The sequence below is a fragment of the Scyliorhinus canicula genome, chromosome 11, assembly GCF_902713615.1.
Source record: "Scyliorhinus canicula chromosome 11, sScyCan1.1, whole genome shotgun sequence".
Lineage (NCBI taxonomy): Eukaryota > Metazoa > Chordata > Chondrichthyes > Carcharhiniformes > Scyliorhinidae > Scyliorhinus > Scyliorhinus canicula.
In genome coordinates this window covers 104,443,351-104,463,580 of record NC_052156.1, presented here as the reverse complement: position 1 = coordinate 104,463,580, position 20,230 = coordinate 104,443,351, and the positions used below count along the sequence as shown (strand labels likewise).

The 20,230-nt window shown below is 49.8% G+C and overlaps 1 protein-coding gene across 3 annotated transcripts in view; it reads left to right on the top strand.

Annotated features, from left to right (window-relative positions):
- plxnc1 (plexin C1) overlaps window positions 1-20,230 on the top strand; it is a 215,072-nt gene that overhangs the window by 91,139 nt on the left and 103,703 nt on the right. For 2 of the 3 annotated variants that reach the window (XM_038810956.1, XM_038810955.1), the window contains exons 9-11: window positions 8,103-8,193; window positions 8,273-8,359; window positions 13,440-13,532. In XM_038810956.1, the coding sequence (XP_038666884.1) occupies window positions 8,103-8,193; window positions 8,273-8,359; window positions 13,440-13,532 (271 nt within the window). The remainder of the gene's footprint in view (window positions 1-8,102; window positions 8,194-8,272; window positions 8,360-13,439; window positions 13,533-20,230) is intronic. The other variant, XM_038810957.1, reaches the window with a different exon arrangement.

Genomic DNA, 20,230 nt, shown 5'->3' with positions numbered 1-20,230 from the left:
TTATTCCCGAATAGATTTTTTCGTCCTGAGCAGGGGATTGATCCCGAAGGTGCAGGATGCAGAGTATTTGGCCATAGCGATTTCAGACCATGCTCCGCACTGGGTTGATCTGGAGATGGGGGAGGCGCGGGACCAGCGCCCGCTCTGGCGCCTGGATGTGGGGATGCTGGCTGATGAGGAGGTGTGTAGGAGGGTCCGGGGAAGTATTGAGGGGTATCTGGATACCAACGACACGGGGGAGGTCCGGGTGGGGATGGTCTGGGAGGCTCTGAAAGCAGTGATCCGGGGGGAGCTGATCTCCATCCAGGCCCATAGGGAAAGGAGGGAGAGGAAGGAGAGGGAGAGGAAGGAGAGGGAGAGACTGGTGAGGGAGCTCCTGGATGTGGACAGGAGATACGCGGAGGCAGCAGAGGAGGGGTTGCTGGTGGAACGGCGTAGTTTGCAAGCCAAATTTGACTTGTTGACCACCAGAAAGGCGGAGACACAGTGGAGGAGGTCGCAGGGCGCGGTATATGAGTATGGGGAGAAGGCGAGCAGGATGTTGGCGCATCAGCTCCGCAGGCGAGATGCGGCTAGGGAAATTGGTGGAGTGACAGATAGGGGTGGGAATGTAGTGCAGAAGGGGACAGAAGTAAATGGGGTCTTTAGGGACTTCTACGAGGAATTGTACCGGTCAGAACCTCCGATGGGGAGAGGGGGGATGGAGAGCTTCATGAACAGGCTATGTTTCCCAAGGGTTCAAGAGGAGCTGGTAGAGGGGCTGGGGGCGCCGATAGAGTTGGAGGAGCTAGTCAGGGGGATTGGACAAATGCAGTCAGGGAAGGCGCCGGGGCCGGACGGGCTCCCGGTGGAATTTTATAAAAAGTATGCGGATCTGGTGGGCCCCGTGTTGGTGCGAGCCTTCAATGAGGCATGGGAGGGGGAGGCTTTGCCCCCAACGATGTCGCGGGCACTGATCTCTCTGATCCTGAAGCGGGATAAGGACCCCTTGCAGTGTGGATCATACAGGCCTATCTCGCTCCTCAATGTTGACGCTAAGTTGCTGGCGAAGATCCTGGCCACCAGGATAGAGGACTGTGTGCCAGGGGTGATACACGAGGATCAGACAGGATTTGTCATGGGACAGCAGCTCAACACGAATGTGCGGAGACTGCTAAATGTTATTATGATGCCGGCAGTGGAGGGGGAGGCGGAGATAGTGGTGGCGCTGGATGCGGAGAAAGCGTTTGATAGAGTTGAGTGGGGGTACCTGTGGGAGGTGCTGGAGCGGTTCGGATTCGGGGAGGGATTCATCAAATGGGTGAGGCTGCTCTACGCGGCTCCGATGGCAAGTGTAGTTACCAATGGAAGGAGATCGGAGTACTTTAGGCTCTACCGTGGGACCAGGCAGGGGTGCCCCCTGTCCCCCTTGCTCTTTGCACTGGCGATTGAACCTTTGGCTATGGCGTTGAGGGAGTCAGGGAGATGGAGGGGTCTGGTGCGGTGTGGGGAGGAACATCGTGTATCACTGTATGCGGACGACCTGCTGTTGTATGTGGCGGATCCAGAAGGGGGAATGCCGGGGGTGATGGAGCTGTTAGCGGAATTTGGGGGCTTCTCGGGCTATAAGTTAAATTTAGGCAAGAGTGAGGTATTTGTAGTACACCCGGGTGATCAGGAGGAGGGAATTGGGAGACTCCCATTTAAGAGGGCAGTGAAGAGTTTCAGATACCTGGGGGTGCAGGTGGCCAGGAGTTGGGGGACTCTCCATAAGCTTAATTTTACCAGGCTGGTGGAGCAGATGGAGGAGGAATTTAAAAGGTGGGACATGGTACCGCTATCGTTGGCGGGTAGAGTGCAGTCCGTCAAAATGACGGTTCTCCCGAGGTTCTTGTTCCTTTTTCAGTGTTTGCCCATCTTTATCCCTGGGGCCTTTTTTAGAAGGGTGACTAGTAGCATCATGAGCTTTGTTTGGGCGCATGGGACCCCGAGGGTGAAGAGGGTCTTCTTGGAGCGGGGTAGAGATGGGGGGGGGGCTGGCGTTACCCAATCTCTCGGGGTATTATTGGGCGGCCAATGTGTCGATGGTGCGCAAGTGGATAATGGAGGGGGAGGGGGCAGCATGGAAACGGATGGAGAGGGCGTCCTGTGGAGATATAAGCCTGGGGGCCCTGGTAACGGCGCCGTGGCCGCTCCCTCCTACGAGGTATACCACGAGTCCGGTGGTGGCGGCTACCCTCAAGATTTGGGGGCAGTGGAGGCGACATAGGGGAGAAGTGGGGGGCTCGATGGAGGCTCCGTTAAGGGGGAACCATAGGTTCGTCCCGGGGAACATTGATGGGGGATTTCAGGGTTGGCACAGAGCGGGCATCAGACAGCTGAGGGACCTGTTTATTGATGGGAGGTTTGCAAGCCTGGGGGAGTTGGAGGAGAAATTTGGGCTCCCCCCGGGGAACATGTTCAGGTATCTGCAGGTAAAGGCATTTGCTAGGCGGCAGGTGGAGGGATTCCCTTCGCTTCCCGCGAGGGGGGTGAGTGACAGGGTCTTTCGGGGGTTTGGGTCGGAGAGGGGAAGATATCTGATATCTACAAGGTTATGCAGGAGGCGGAGGAGGCGTCAGTAGACGAGCTGAAAGCTAAGTGGGAGGGGGAACTGGGGGAACAGATCGAAGACGGGACATGGGCTGATGCCCTGGAGAGGGTTAATTCTTCCTCCTCGTGTGCACGGCTTAGCCTCATCCAATTCAAGGTGCTGCACCGGGCCCACATGACTGGGACGAGGATGAGTAGGTTCTTTGGGGGTGAAGACAGGTGTGCCAGGTGCTCGGGGAGTCCAGCGAACCATGCCCATATGTTCTGGGCATGCCCGGCACTGGAGGGGTTCTGGAAGGGCGTAGCGAGGATGGTGTCGAGGGTGGTGGGATCCAGGGTCAAGCCAGGATGGGGACTCGCGATTTTTGGGGTTGGGATGGAGCCGGGAGTGCAGGAGGCGAAAGAAGCCGGTGTGCTGGCCTTTGCGTCCCTAGTAGCCCGGCGAAGGATCTTGCTACAATGGAAGGATGCGAGGCCCCCAAGCGTGGAGACCTGGATCAATGACATGGCGGGTTTCATTAAGCTAGGGAAGGTCAAATTCGCCCCAAGGGGGTCGGTACAAGGGTTCTTTAGGCAGTGGCAACCTTTTCTCGACTTTCTGGCTCAACGATAGGGTACAGGGACAGTAGCAGCAGCAACCCGGGGGGGAGGGGGGAAGGGGGAGGGACAAGGGGGAAGGGGGGGGGGGGGAGGGACAAGGGGGAAGGGGGGGGGGGGAGGGACAAGGGGGAAGGGGGGGGGGGGAGGGACAAGGGGGAAGGGGGGGGGAGGGACAAGGGGGAAGGGGGGGGGGGCGGACAATGACTATGTTTGTTTATTTAATTTAAATTTATTTTTAAGTTCTTTTGTTGTTCATTGAGGTTGGGGGGGGGTGGGGGGATGTGATGCATACGGTCTGGGAGTGTTACAGTTATTATGGGTTATTTTGTTGCATTTCATTGTTTGTCGTTATGTTTTATATTTTCTGTAAAAAATTCCAATAAAAATTATATTTAAAAAAAGAAAATGTAACTGCTAGTAAGATAGTCCCCTGCCAGGCCCACATCCAAAGAAAAAATACAGAAACTCCCCGCCCCATCCCTCTACAAAAGAATAACTGAAACCAAAGCCTTTACAATTCTCACCGGTCCATCTTGGGCCATATACTATTCATATTACTGCCTTAATCATTACTCTCTATTTCTCTGCCCTCCTTCCCCCCCCTCCCCCGAATCACTCCCCCAGCAATGTATACGTAAAATACAAAAACAAAAAACCCCAGTTAACCAAACATATGTACAAAAATATCCCCAGTACAATCCCGTCCCATCAACACCCATTAAAGTCCCATTTAAACACTCTCAATTCAGTCCAGGTTCTTGTTCTTTGACTCAAAAAAGTGATCCTGTATGACTCACAATCCCGCCAGATACTCCACACTAAAACGCACTCTGCTTTTGTGCAACACCGACTTTGCCTTATTGAAGGCCACATTCCTCGTTGCAAGCTCTGCCCCGACATCCTGATCAATTCAAAACAAAAACAGAAAATACAGAACAATCTCAGCAGGTCTGACAGCATCTGTAGCGAGAGAAGGGAGCTGACGTTTCAGGTCTGGATGATTCTTTATCAAAGCATGGTCAAAATTCGAATGCTGCTTCCTTCCCACCTCAAGTCCTAGTTTTCTTTGGCCCATTTCAGTATCCGCTACCTCGTCCAATTGCTTTGGAAACAAATTTATCACCGCCCTTGGTGGATCATTTGCTTGTAGCCTCAGTCAGAGTGTTCAGTGGGCTCTGTCCAGCTCATGAGGGGACATCTGATTCCATCAAAAAAATCCTGCAAACATCTGGACAAAGTACACAGTTGGCCTCGGGTCCTCCACCCCCTCCACCACATTTCTGAGGTTCTGCCTCCTCGACCTGTTCTCCAGGTCCTCCTATTTTGCTCTCAGGGCCTTATTACTCTCCTCCACCACCAGCATTTCAGCTTCCAGCGAGAATATTTGGTTGCTGTGTCACAACAAGGTCTGCTCCACCCCTTTCAGCACCTCTCCATGCTCTTTCACTGCCCCGGAAGTCCTTACCAATCTCTCTCTTATCAGGCCCTGCGCTTCCTCAACAGACTTTTTGAGGGTCTTCACCATCTTCATTCCTTGTCTTTCAAAGTGTTTGCCAAATTGTCTGTTGAACTCCAGTTCCATTACTTTGGTCAGCGTTTCTACAGTGATAGGCGCAGTCTCGCCCGTCGATGTCGTCCCGCCACGTTTCCTCCCAAAGAACTTTCGCTGGCTCCGCCAAAGGGCTCCCACTTGCACCCTTCTTTCCAACATTCCTTTTCACGGCTTTTGACATATTTTTAACAAAAACAATTAGATGGGCCAGGATTGTCAACCAATTTCCCATGGGAACTAGGCTAAAAGCACCAAAAAACAAGGACTGGCGGGAGCTACCTCATGTGCCCCCACTGTAACCTGGAATTTTAAAAGATTAGTCGATCCCTGTTGGGTCTGTGCTCTGGGATTTGAAGCTGGATGTAATGGAGTCTTCTGCTGCAATAAGGAATTTTAAATCCCTGCTTTCAGCTTCCAAGCCTTTCTTTTGGACCGTCTTCTTGGTGATTTTCCATTTTTACCTATACTTCTGAAGACTCTTTTTGGGTCAGACTGCTTTGTTGAATATTTTTTCTCAGACTTGGAGCATTTTAGTTAGTTCCTGCATTTTCTGCAGAGTGCATTGAATCCGTAGAAGCCCTACAGTGCAGAAAGAATCCATTTGGCCCATCGAGTCTGCTCTGACCCTACAAAAGAGCCCTCTACCTAGGCCCATTCCCCCACCCTATCCCCGTAACCCCATCTAACCGCCACATCTTTGGACTGTGGGAGAAAATCCACATGGACAGGGGTTGAATCTTTAAATTCCATACAGACAGTCACCGAAGACTGTAATTGAACCCAGGTCCCTGGCACTATGAGGCAGCAGTGCTAGCCACTGTGCCACCGTTCCGCTCACTTGGTGTTTTCCACAAGCTCATACCATGTTGTAGGTTATAGTTCGGTAGGGCTAGAGAAATCTTCCTAGGCTGAGGTAAGTTAACTGTAAATTTCTATTGACTCTTAGAGCTATTCACAAATTTACAGGAAAGGGGGCAAGCTCGGAGCTGTGTCCATGCTAGTTGGTATACAAAGCTCTGTCCAAAACTAGACACAGTAAGAAGTCTTACAACACCAGGTTAAAGCCCAACAGGTTTGTTTTGGATCATTAGGTTTCGGAGCGCAGCTCCTTCATCGAGTGAATGAAGAGGTGGGTTTCAGAAACACAGATATAGACAAAGTCAATGATGCAAGACGATACTTTGAATACGTGTCTTTGCAGGTAATTAAGTCTTTACAGGTCCAGATGGAGTAACTGGAGCCATCCCTCATCCACAATAGCCTAACAGCTCCACAACTCAAGAAGAGACTCAGTCTAATGCAACCAAAATTAGCAGCAGCAACCTTACAACATAGAGCTTTGGGAGCTTGAAAGGGTGTAATCCTCAGACAGGGGGTAGGATTCTCCGGTCTCCGACGCTGAAATAGCGTTCGCCGATCGGCTGGAGAATCCCCTTTTCCGACAAAATTGGTGGCGGTGTTGCTTTTGCGATGCTCCGCCCCCTTCAAAGCGGCGTACTCTAGGATTATACCGCATGCCGTATCGACGGGCTCCGGTCGTTGCATGAGGCCATCCCCCAATGCTCCGCCCCCAACCAGCTGAGTTCCCGACGGCATCGGTCATGTGTGCTATTTTCTGTCGGGAACTCGGCGTGGTGGCTGCGGACTCAGTCCAGCACTGCCACAGTCGGGGGAGTGCTGATCCGTGGGCAGGGGGGAACTTTGGCAGGGGCTGAGGGCACTGTTGGGGGGTGGTCCGGGGGTCGCGAGACTGGCCAAAGGAGGGACACTATTTCTCAGGTTGTGTCAGCGTGCAGCCAGCGCCACGGACCCGGCAACTCTCTGGCTGTATCGGCAGCTAAAGCCGGGTGTTCTACGCCAATGTTCTTCAAACGTTTTTTCCGGGGACCCATTCTTACCAATCAGCCAACCTTAGGGACCCAACCCGCCAACCTTCATGACCCACCATGTTCTCTTATCTTGTTTGCTGCTGAAAAAAATGGAGGAAATGGTTTTGGGTCCCTTTGGCCCTCGTACGCGCTCCTCCAATGGAACCTGTTGGATGAAGGTGAAGCCTTCTGGTGTCGGAAAGTATGGAGTCTCCATCTGTCCAAAGTTCTGCATTTTTTTCCTGTTAAATTTTATCAACTAAAACCCCCCCGAACTTGTAAATAAAATTAAAATAAAATGAATAAATTAAATGAATAACCACCCCCCCCCCCCCCCCCCCCCCCCCCCCCCCGCCCCCCGAATTTGTAAAACAAAAAGCTCCGACCGTTTAAAAAAACAAAAGCGGCCGCACTGCGCATGCGTGCCCAATCATAGACGCGCATGCGCGCCGATGATTAGGCATGCATGCGCAGTGTGGCTGCATTTTTTTACATGTTCGCGGTCATTTTGAAGGCTGCTTGCAGCCGGCGTTATTAACAGCCGGCTGCTGCGGCTGTTGCATGCAGATTTGCGTGATCGGGAGGGCCGCGACGGACGACTCCACGACCCTTCAGACACCCGCCCGCGAGTCGCGCCCCGAGTTTGACAATGCCTGCTCTACGGTGTCGGCCTGCTAGCCCCACACCAAATGCAGGACCAGTGGCCGTTTAGGTCGTTAAACGCCACCGTTCTCATGCCAGCATCAGGACATAGCCTGAAAGTGGGAAAATTCAGCCCAGGGAGTTGAACTTGGCTATGTTTACTATCCTATAATCAATGCCCTGGTTCTGGAGAAATGTTATCCTATTTTAAAATGTCTCATTGGAAGCAATTGTGAGGAGATTTGTGTGAAATCTTATTGTCAGAGATTGTGATTTTGACTGCTTTTAGAAATTCTCACCTTTGCTGTATAAACAGCCTGGGAAACTGGTGGAAATTGGACGAGTGTCCATGGCTGGAGCTTTCCGTGCGTTCACACCAGCAGGATCTTCCAGTCCTGCCGAAAGAATACCCCCACTGTGGGTTTCCCAGCACTGAGGGGTACGTTCAATATGAAACTCCGTTGACAACGGCAGGACCAGAAGATACAGCCAGTGGCCAATAGCAGGCGGCCGCCGTGAAGCACACGGCGGGTTGCGGGGAAAATCCTGCCCACGTGTCTCTGTCCAGTGTCAGATCCATTCTTTTCCCAAATCCAGCAGAGTCTGCAAAGTGTGTGTACATTTCTTTTAGGTTTTCAGTGAGCTGTAGATATCAAGATTGGTGTTGAGATTGTCTATTCTTCCTGCTGCCTCCTGGACTCTGGATGTGGGACATTGACAGACCCGACACTTCCGCTCCCCTATAATCCTTTTGCAAATTCCATGAGCAAATGCTAGCACAGACTGGTAGGGCTGATTGGACTGTTTCTGTGCTGTAATCTGTGTATTTCTGTGTATAACTCCGATTTCCATTTTCTCCCTTTAACCAGATGTTCTGAATGTATCAGCTTTGGATGTCACTGGTGTGTGGTAGAACATCAATGCACTCACAACCCATCTTGTCATGGAAATGCTGAGCAGGTAACCAGTCATTACTGAGATTGATATTGTTTAAAAAAATACTTTAAAAATTAATAAGATTAATTGTTTTTTTTTTCAGTTCTGCCCTGAGATTGACAAAGCAAAATTAAAAACGTCTTCAGTCATGGATCTTAACATTTACCTGAAAAATGCCAAAGTTCTAAAAGTAAGTCCTAAAAGAACTCTTAATGTTTACCAAGGGGCTCAATTAATCACATTAAAACAGACTCTTTGGTCATTATCACATTTCTGTTTCTGGGATTTTGCTGCACCCAAATGGTGGCTGTTTTTCCTACATTGGAACAAGTGACTAAACTTCAAAAAGTACTTTGTTGTCTGTGAAATGCTTTGGGATGTTCTCGTGGTGTAATGGTATTGTCACAGTGCAGCCTTCATCACCTAGAAGGATAATGGTAACAGCTTCATGCGAACACCATCACTTCCAAGTTCCCCTCCAACTCACAACCCATTCTAAGCTGGACATTAGTCACCCTTCCTTCAGTGCTGGTGGATACAGAATCTTGGAACTCCTTAGCCATTGTGGTAATTCCCAGCTTCCCCACCTCAGATTACAGCAGTCCAAGAAGCCCTTCCCTGCGCAGCTTTGGATGAGGAAAAAATGTCTCTTGGATGTGTCACCCACACCCCCGAAAATGAAGAAAAAGAATTGACAAATTGCCCAGACCCAGTTGTTGTAGACTTGTGTCCCACAGCCACCCCAATGTAATCATTCGCTTGTATTCATATCAAAAAGTTGTAAAGATTATTGGTTGTAATTCTCTTTATCTGACTGACAGTGCACTTTAAAACAAATGTCTGCTCCTCAGAATGTTAGAAACTTTAACCAACCCATTTCCTGTTCAGTAAGCTGCTTCCTCTTAGCTGCGTGCACAAGAAGGAATTCTGCTTTGTGAATTTGTAATAATGTTATCTGCAGAATGTCTTGTTTTCTATTTGTTGCTGAAGAGGAAGACTGCTGAATTGTTTGAAAAATACTTCTTCTCATGTTCTAGAACATAGAACATAGAACAGTACAGCACAGAACAGGCCCTTCGGCCCTCGATGTTGTGCCGAGCAATGATCACCCTACTCAAACCCACGTATCCACCCTATACCCGTAACCCAACAACCCCCCCCTAACCTTACTTTTTAGGACACTACGGGCAATTTATCATGGCCAATCCACCTAACCCGCACATCTTTGGACTGTGGGAGGAAACCGGAGCACCCGGAGGAAACCCACACACACACGGGGAGGACGTGCAGACTCCACACAGACAGTGACCCAGCCGGGAATCGAACCTGGGACCCTGGAGCTGTGAAGCATTTATGCTAACCACCATGCTACCGTGCTGCCCCGTTCTGTGAAAAGAATTCCGAGGGCCCTTGTCTGAGGGCGTGCTTGTTCTAGACTTGTTGTCATAGAGTCTTGATAGCACAGAGGGAAGCCACTCAGTCCATCAAGTACATGCCAGCTCTCTGTAGAGCAATCCAGTCAGCCAATTTCCCCAATTTAGTGCATTGAAAAATTTGCAGTCTCAGCTATATTTTGAAGAAAATTATTTGATCCCCGTTAAACTTATTTAATATCTTGGCCCACCATGAAATGTGCTTGGCTGATGTCAGCTTCAGAAGTGATGAAAGTTGCTGTGAAATCGTACATTTCATCCAGTTGCAAGTCCACAGGAAAAGGGAGTTCCACATTCTGTAACCCAAAAGTAACTGTATTGCGTAACACTGTGTGACAATTGTTCTGTGTTTCTGAGAGTCTTGCACTTACTGTGCTAGATTGGTGAAGCCTAGTTAACTCAAGAACAAAGCAAACAGAATCCACAGAATGAACAGGAAGCTTGTGCTAGGAGCATGAGAGAGTAGACATTTCTCTATATATACCTCTATAAACCTCTATAAATAAAGTTCCTCCTGATGTGGCAACTGGTGTCATCTCTGCATTGCTCCATGGTAATATAAAATTTCAACCAGTACCCTTACCCAGCAGGCTCATGGTAAATACATATCCCATAGATAGGCCTAGAATTAATATAGTAACGGGTCCCAGTGCCATTTTTAGGTGGCTGCCCAGAATACTCTTAGATGCGTCTGTCAATGGACTGAACCTCTGGTCAATGTTGCACTCATTTTACACCCAAAATATGGGCACAGCACTGTCTAATTTCTCCCTCAAGAGATAGATTGTCAACTTGCTGCCGCAGTGTAAATCTTGGATCAACTGCCCATTGTAGAAACAGCCTGATTTTCATTCCATTTCTTTGAATTGATTTGGGACGCTGCCATCTCTGGGTGCTCAAACCCATGCCTATCTTTCCGAACCCATCTTTCCTACCCAATTTATCATTACACCCTGCACCCCATGCCCGATTGCCAGCACCTATCCCTGCAATCTAAATGGCCACCCTCCAACTTAAACATGGTTGTACTGCTATTTGTAGATCAATGGCCTCTATCGCAATTGTTGGCTCATTTTCATTGCCAGGAGTACTGCTTATGGTCAACATTAAACTGGATGCAGTCTTTAGGACTACACTGAGAATGAGGCCTTTCTCATCTTAAGTGACTAAAAGTCTATCATTTTAAGTTCAGAATGGTTGTGAAAAGGGTTTATTAATCTCCTTTAAGGAAGGAAACCTGCCACCCATGCACAGCCTGATCTATATGTAAATCCAGACCGACACGGGTATGGTGTTGTATCATTTTGATACACCTGAGTGACTTGCTAGACCCACTTTCAGAGGGCAGTTATGAATGTTTGAAAAGGACTTTTAAGAGTTTGCATCCATTGTAAACAGATCAGTTCTAGCTTTCTTGGATAATAAGAAAAATTGCTCCATGTGATGTAGCAATCCTTGATCTGGAAGCATTTGAAAGGGGAGGCAGTTAAGAAAAATGACTTGTGGCTGTCTGGGACAAAGGAGACACAAAACGGACCTGCAAGCAGAGGACTGGAAGGTGAAAGTGATTAACGCAGACAAAAAGAGAAAGCAGACAAAGAATAACAAAGACAATCCTTGTAATGAGAAGAACATTATAATCTCAAAAAGAGATCAGTTTTCGTTTGGCAGAAAGGAGACAGGGGCTCTTGAAGGTAACGTGAGCTGGCTGGCAAGGTATTAAACGTGTAAAGCTGTTTTAATACCTTGGGGACACCAAAGAGCTGACTATTTTCTGAGAACTGGCCAGGGTATTTTTGGTTGGTCAGTTGAAAAGGGAAATCTTGAAAGCTACATCATCAGGACTGTTATGACCCAAGGGAGAGACGGTTCATAGAGCATGCCTTGCTGTCGATAATGGTGTTTGTGAAACTTGAAAGTGAAAGCTGTTGTTGGGTAGGAATCCTGACCTACATTGAATGGATAAAGTTACCATATTGTCGAGCTTTGTAGCTACATAGAGCTACATTTGTGTTTGGAGTCATGTGGTTCTTGTGGATGTGTAATGTATATCTTTGGTGTATCTGGTATTTAAAGTGAAATTTACCTTGTTACTTGAAATATCATTTGCCTGTTAATTCATGTGCAATTTGTGTTGCTTCTGATTTGTGTAAAGAAACAAAATGTTACAAAAAATGGAATCTCATTGGTAGTTTTGCAATTTGGGGGTCATTCAGTTATTTTGGTTTACTGTTACTCCACAGGGATTGTAACACACACATTTCTCCACATTATATTCCATCTGCCATTTTTTTTTTTTTGCTAACTCACTGCACCTATCATATCCTTTTGCCGACTCTTGGGTGGGATATTATGATATTTTAACCAAATGTCAACTCGGGCGGGGAAAGTGATGTGCCCTCCAGCTCCATTGACATTTAGTTTTTAAAAAATCCTGACAGAGCTCAGCCTCCCCATGGACATGGAGACCCCACTGTCCCTCCAACAACGCATGTAGTACTGCCTCCTAGCTCTTCCCTGGCATGGACCCCCAGCGGCTGTACATATTGTGTGTTCCTGGTGTATTCTCATTGTTTGTCAGGACCTGTTGAAAACCCAGTCAATGTGATGTCATCTTGGGGGCAGGGGTTTTCCTAATGTGGAGGAATAACAGAGCAGAGAGCCAGCTAATGAGATGGTAATGGGGTTCCTGACCTTTCATGGTGGGAACTCCGTTGTTTCATTGGCAAGGGGGCGGGGGCAATCTGAAATGGAAATCCCGCTGTGTAAAAGCTGATACTGTGGGTAGAATTTAATGTTGGCAACAGGGTCATGCTCACCATCCTGAGAACAGGCCTTGCATCATCTGAGTGCAAATAAATTGCCCATCGGGTGGGTAACTGCACTGAAGAGAGCCTTCCCTGGGATTTAGGATCCCGGGGCTGAAATCTCACTCACCTGGAGCTGCCAACCTATCAGAGACTGCCCGTCAGCACAACCAGGAACAATAGTAGCTGCGGGTAATACACCTACGAAAGACTAGGATCAATGAGGGACCCAGGTCACAGGTGAGCGAGGAGGTAAGGCATTGCGAGCTAGGAATGGGTGCGAGGGGGTCAGAGGAAAGAGTGAGGGGGCTTACTGAGAGCCAATCTATTCCCGCCTTGCCCTCAATTAGACACTAAGTGCCTGTGAATGAGGAAGCCCGCTGTCTTCCTACCTCAAAGGACAGCAAGCAAACTCAATGCACCAGTGGGGTGGTGTTATGAGGCCCCTTAAGTGAGCATTTATTGGTGTGTTTGTGTGGGGAGTGATAAGGGTGCTTATTGCCATATAAAATGGGTGCTAATTGCCCACTTAATGGCCTCAATTAGCTTCTGGTCAGAAGGTTGCCCACAAGCTTTCTCACATTGCAATTAACTAAGGAGGGAATGGGGGGGATATGGGAAGGCTGTGAAATATCTACTCTTCAAACCTACTGCCTTTTGAGGAGGGGAGGGGCATTAAATTCGGCTCTGTTTCCTCTTAGTTAGCCTGTCCTCTATCCGTGCACAGATTACCCCTGACAGCATGAGCTGTTGTCATGTACCTTTTATGTGGCATCTGATCAAATGCCTTTTGAGAATGTAATACATGACTTCTACAGGTTCCCCTTTATCCACCCTGCTTGTTACATCCTCGCGAACTCTTAATACATTTGTCAAACAGGATTTCTCTTTCGCAAATTCATTTGACTTTCTGCCCTGATTGTATTATAATTTTCTAAATGTCCTGCTACTAGTTCCATAATCATGCAATAAAGAGTTGCATTGTAAATTATAAATCTTTGAAGAAACTTCACATTGCATTGTTTTATAGGACTCTAATATTGACCTGAATTGTACGTTTGATGGGATGACGCAAGAGGCCATCTGGTTAAACGAGTCTATTATCAAATGCAACAGGCCTCAGGTCAGCATCATGTTTTACATTCATTAATTAATTAAAGTTTTTTTTCCCTGAGGATGGGTATGTACTTTCTCAATAATCCCTTGTTCTTCCACTGTTACATCGTGTTCAGTAAAATATAGACCCGATTGAACTTTGTGTTGAAGGGTGAAAGGTTACATTAGTTTGTCAGTGTGGGTAACCCATTTTGAGTTTGTTTTTAGCAGTGCAGTTTCTTCCATCAACATGGCTTTGAATTCAACATTTTAAAACTAAACGCGATATTTTCCTCCATGTACAGGGATTTTAATCTGGATTTTAGGTAGCCCAGGTCTGGTACACTCTATGTTTTGGTATAGATTTGGAGGGAGAAAAATTCATGCAGTGTGTTCAGGAAAATGTTTTCAACCAAATTAGTGGCAAACCCAACAAGAGGAGATATAATTCTAGATCTAGTCTTGGGAAGCGAAGAAGGGCAAGTGGGTGAAGTGACAGTTGGTGATCATATCGGGGGAAGTGATCATGATTCAGCTACATTCAGTATTACCACGGAAAAGGACAGTGATAAAACAGGAATAAAAATTTTGAACTGGGGGAAGGCAAAATTTGCAGAAATAATAAGGAACTTGGCTGAGGTAGACTGGCCAGCACTGCTAGAGGATAAATCAGTGGGAAACCCGCGGCAAGCATGAAAAGGAGAGATCCTAAATGTACAAATAGACATGTCCCCTCCAAACGTAAAAGTGGTACTGTCAAATCTAGATCTCCCTGGTTGTCTAGAGGAATACAGGGGAAGATCAAACAGAAAAAGAAAGTGTATGATAGGCACAGAGAAGTAAGCACTGCAGGTAGCCGAGGCGAATGTAGGATGTGCAGGAACAAAGTCAAAAAGCAAATAAGGAAATCAAAGTGGGGGAATTAGAAAGGATTAGCCAGGAAAGTTAAAGAAAACCCAAAGATGGTTTACCAATATATTAATGATAAACGGTTACTTAAGGAAAAAGTGGGACCTTTCAGAGATGAAGAAGGAAACTTGTGTGTTGATGCAGAGGCTGTGGGAAGGGTTTTAAATGAATATTTTGTCTCTGTGTTTACAAAGGAAATGGATGATTCAGATATAGTAGTCCAGGAGAAACACTGAGATATTGAACGAGATAATCATAAAGAGAGAGGAAATACTTAAAGGATTGGAATCCTTGAAAGTTGATAAGTCGCCAGGGCCAGATGGACTCTTTCCGAGGCTACTGAAGGGGGTCAGAGAGGAGATAGCAGATGCTCGGAGGATGATATCCCAATCGTCGCTAGATACAGGGGAGGTACCAGTGGACTAGAGAAATGCAAACGTGGTCGCATTGCTTAAAGGGAGATAGAAGGAAATGACAAGTAATTATAGACCATTTAGTCTTACATCAATAAGACGGAAAATTACTAGAATAAATCCTGAGATAGGATTAACTGTCACATAGAAATGCATGGACTAGTCAAGGATGGTCAACATGTATTTGTTAAGGAAGTCTTGTCTCACAAATTTGAGGAAGTGACAAGAACAGTTGATGAAGGTAGTGCTGTGGATGTTGTATACATGGATTTCAGCAAAGCGTTTGACAGAGTCCCACATGGCAGATTGGTCAAGAAAGTGAAAGCCCATGGGATACAGGACAATGTGGCAACTGGAAAAATAGTTGGCTTAGTAACAGGAAACAAATGGCCGACGTCTGTCCTTGCAATTGGAAAGTTGTTTCAAGTAGTGTTCCACAGGGCTCGGTGTTGGGACCCCAACTGTTTGCGATATATATTACCGATTTGGATGTGAACGTGGGGAACACGATTGGTAAATTTGCAGATGACGCAAAGATTGGGCGATGGTGGACAGTGTAGAGCAGGGGTGGGCAAACTTTTCCGTGCAAGGGCCACATTCAGAAATTCACAATTTTAAAGGGCCGCATACTATATTAAGTAAAATAATTACTTCACCCGGTTATGATTCTGGGCGCCTCATATAGAACATAGAACAGTACAGCGCAGAACAGGCCCTTTGGCCCTCAATGTTGTGCCGAGCAATGATCACCCTACTCAAGTCAATGTATCCACCCTATACCAGTAAGTAACCCCCCCCCCCCCCCCCCCCCCCCCCCATTAACCTTTAAAAAAAAGAAAAAAAAAATTTTCATGACTTGGTGGGCCGCATAAAGACCTTTGGCGGGCCGCATGCGGCCCGTGGGCCATAGTTTGCCCACCCCTGTTGTAGAGGATAGCTACAATCTCCAGAATGATATAGATGGATTGGTGGAGTGGGTGATAAAGTGGCAGATGGAGTTTAACACAGACACGTGTCTGAGGTCATGCATCTCAGGAGGTCAAACAGTTATGGGGAGTACACAATAAATGGGAATATAGGCTTCCGGTTGCGGCTATGACCAGCTAAGTCGCACGTTTGGCTGCTCCTGCTACAAAGGTGTTTTCGGGCCGATTGGAGGGCCCCAACGGCGGTGTAAGGACAAATCCCGGTGGGGGAAGGCTCCCTGAAGAGAACCAGACCAACTTTATGGTCGGTACCCGGAGTGGGGTGGTAAAGAAAGCAACAGCAGCTCCCAAAAAAAAGCGGGGGAAGAAGACCAAAATGGCGGCCGGTGGAGCACCCGAGGAATGGAGGAAATGGGCGGAGGAGCAGCAGGCCGCTCTCCTGCGCTTCTTTACGGAGCTGAAAATGGAGCTCTTGGAGTCAATGAATGCGACGACCACCAGGCTGATGGGAGCCCAGGCGACCCAAGAGGCGTCGATTCGGGAGCTGCAACAGGAGATGACTGTGAGGGAGGAGGAGGCCACGGTCCTCGTGGGAAAGGTAGAGGTGCACGAGGCACTCCACCTGAAATGGCAGAGCCGTCTTGAGGAGCTGGATACCCGAATGAGGCGGAAGAACCTGAGGATCTTGGGCCTGGCAGAAGGCCTGGAGGGGTCAGACCTCCCGGGATATGTAGCAGAAATGCTGAGCTCCCTGATGGGGGCAGGGGCCGTCCCTTCGCCCCTGGAGCTGGAAGAGGCCTACAGGGTCATGGCTAGGAGGCCAAGAGCAAATGAGCCCCCGAGGGCGGTGCTGGTGCGGTTCCAGCGACTCAGCGACCGTGAGAGAGTGCTGGAGTGGGCCAAGAGGGAAAGGAGCAGCAAGTGGGAGAATTCGACGGTGAGGGTCTACCAGGACTGGAGTGCGGAGGTGGCAAAGCGGCGGGCCCGGTACAACCGGACGAAGGCGGTGCTACATGCAAAACGGATCAGGTTCGGAATGCTGCAGCCAGCGCGCTTGTGGGTCACCTACAGGAACCAACACCACTATTTTGAGTCCCCAGAGGAGGCGTGGGCCTTTGTACAGGAAGAGAAACTGGACTCGAATTAGACCCAGGGGATACTTGGCGGCCGTAGCCGCTCGGGTACTTTCAGCTGAATTCTTTGTTTGGATTTTGAACTCTTGCTGTGGTTTTTCTTCTGATGTTTTTTCCCCCTTTGCCAACTTCCCTTAGTTATTGTTATTGCGGTTATTCAGGGTTATTTATGGTTATTTATGCTGTTTGGTAGAGGGCGACTGTTAAGTACATTGTTATTTGTTATTTATCTGTTATTTATAATGTTAAGTTGGGGAGGTGGGACGGGGGGGAGAGCAGATCGGGGATATGGGCTCCTAGGGGGGGTTCTTTTACAGGCATGGACGGGGACGGGGGTGGAATTGAAGATGGCGGGGTGGGGTGTGGCAGGGCGAAAGCGCGGGCTTTCCTCTGTTTTCCCGCGCGCGGGGCAGAGGAGGGGGGAGGGGAGGAGTGCGGGGCGTGGCTAGCAATGGCGACCTTTCCCGCGCTGGAGCGGGGCCAGGGAGGAGTGGCAAGGGGGGGGGAGGCCCCCCCCCCGAGCCGGGGGGAGTCAGAGTGGGGCAGGAGCAGCCGGGTCAGCGTGAACCAGCTGACTTACGGGAGTACGATGGAGGGTACATCGCGGCTAGGAGGGGTCCTAGCCTGGGGGGGGGGGGAGGGGGGTTAGGGAGGGACACCGGGTTGCTGCTGAAAAGACCAGAAACGGGAAGTGGAGGACTGGAGAGGTGGGGGGAGGGGGACATCGCCATGGGGAGCGGGTCAGAAGGGGAGGGTCGACCCGGGGCGAGCAGGGAACAGGACATGGCTAATCGGCAGGGGAAGGGGGCGGGTCGTCCCGCGACCCGGCTGATCACTTGGAACGTGAGGGGGTTGAATGGGTACGGTCAAGAGATCAAGGGTATTCTCACACCTGAAGGGACTGAAGGCTGATGTAGCAATGTTACAGGAGACCCATTTGAAGGTAGTGGACCAGGTTCGCCTGAGAAGGGGGTGGGTGGGACAGGTGTTCCACTCTGGATTGGACGCAAAGAACCGGGGGGTGGCGATTCTGGTGGGAAAGAGGGTGTCGTTCGTGGCGGAGGAGGTGGTGGCGGATAAGGAGGGTAGGTATGTGATGGTGAAGGGTAAGCTGCAGGGGGAGAAAGTGGTGATGGTCAACGTATATGCCCCGAACTGGGATGACGCGGGTTTTATGAGGCGCCTATTGGGCCTCATTCCGGGACTGGAGGCAGGGGGCTTGATCATGGGGGGGGACTTTAACACAGTGCTGGACCCCGGGCTAGACAGATCGAGCGCAAGGACCAATAGGAGGCCGGCAGCGGCAGAAGTGCTGAGGGGGTACATGGAGCAGATGGGAGGAGTAGACCCATGGAGGTTTGGTAGGCCGAGGGCGAGGGAGTATTCCTTTTTCTCCCACGTCCATAGAGTGTACTCCAGAATCGATTTCTTCGTGTTGAGCAGGGGGCTGATCCCGAGGGTACGGGAAGCTGAGTACTCGGCCATTGCGATCTCTGATCATGCACCGCATTGGGTGGATGTGGAAATGGGGGAGGCGCGGGACCAGCGCCCGCTGTGGCGGCTGGATGTGGGGCTGTTAGCGGACGACGAGGTGTGTAAAAGGGTCCGGAAGAGCATTGAGAGCTATCTGGACTTGAATGACACGGGTGAGGTGCAGGTGGGGATGGTCTGGGAGGCCCTGAAGGCAGTGATCAGGGGAGAGCTGATCTCCATAAGGGCGCATAGAGAAAGAAAGGAGAGGCAGGAGAGGGAGAGGCTGGTGGGGGAGCTATTGGAAGTGGATAGGAGATATGCGGAGGCACCAGAGGAGGGGCTGCTGGAAGAACGGCGCAGCCTGCAGGTCAAGTTCGACCTGCTGACCACCAGGAAGGCAGAGACGCAGTGGAGAAGGGCACAGGGCGCGGTCTATGAGTATGGGGAAAAGGCGAGCAGGATGCTGGCACACCAGCTTCGCAAACGAGATGCGGCTAGGGAGATTGGGGGAGTGAAGGAGAGGGGCGGGAAGGTAGTGCAGAAGGGGCAAGAAGTGAACGGGGTCTTCAGGGATTTTTACAAGGAGTTGTATCGGTCTGAGCCGCCGACAAGGAGAGGGGGAATGGAGGACTTCCTAAACAAATTGAGGTTCCCAAGGGTCCAGGAGGGGCTGGTAGAAGGGCTGGGGGCGCCAATAGGGCTAGAGGAGCTAGTCAAGGGAATAGGTCAGATGCAAGCGGGGAAGGCGCCGGGGCCAGATGGGTTCCCGGTGGAATTCTATAAGAAAAATGTGGACTTGGTGGGACCGGTACTGGTACGAGCCTTTAATGAGGCGCGAGAGGGGGGGGTTCTGCCCCCGACAATGTCGCAGGCTCTGATCTCCCTGATATTGAAGCGGGATAAAGACCCCGTGCAGTGCGGGTCCTACAGGCCTATCTCGCTTCTGAACGTGGATGCCAAGTTGCTGGCAAAGATCCTGGCAGCTAGAATAGAGGATTGTGTGCCAGGGGTAATCCATGAGGACCAGACGGGGTTCGTGAAGGGGCGGCAGCTCAACACGAACGTGCGGAGATTGCTGAATGTAATTATGATGCCGGCAGTGGAGGGGGAGGCTGAGATAGTGGTAGCGCTGGACGCGGAGAAGGCATTCGATAGGGTGGAGTGGGAGTACCTGTGGGAGACGTTGAAACGGTTTGGGTTTGGGGAAGGGTTTATTAAGTGGGTGAAGTTGCTCTACTCGGCCCCGACGGCGAGTGTAGTGACAAACGGGAGGAGGTCGGAGTATTTCGGGCTCCACCGAGGGACCAGGCAGGGATGTCCCCTATCCCCCCTACTTTTCGCACTGGCGATTGAACCGTTGGCGATGGCACTGAGGGGTTCAGGGGGGTGGAGAGGACTGACTAGGGGAGGGGAGGAACATCGAGTATCGCTGTATGCGGATGATCTACTGCTGTACGTGGCAGACCCAGAAGGGGGAATGCCGGAGATAATGGAACTATTAGCAGAGTTTGGGGACTTTTCGGGGTACAAATTAAATTTGGGCAAAAGCGAGGTTTTTGTGATACACCCGGGGGACCAGGGAGAGGGTATTGGGAGACTCCCCTTCAAGCGAGCAGGAAAGAGCTTTAGGTACTTAGGGGTGCAGGTGGCAAGGAACTGGGGGACCCTCCACAAGTTGAACTTTTCCAGGCTGGTGGAACAGATGGAGGAGGAGTTTAAGAGGTGGGACATGGTACCGTTGTCGCTGGCGGGGAGGGTGCAGTCAATCAAAATGACGGTCCTCCCAAGGTTCTTGTTTTTATTTCAGTGCTTGCCCATCTTCCTCCCTAGGGCCTTCTTCAAAAAGGTGACGAGTAGCATCATGAGCTACGT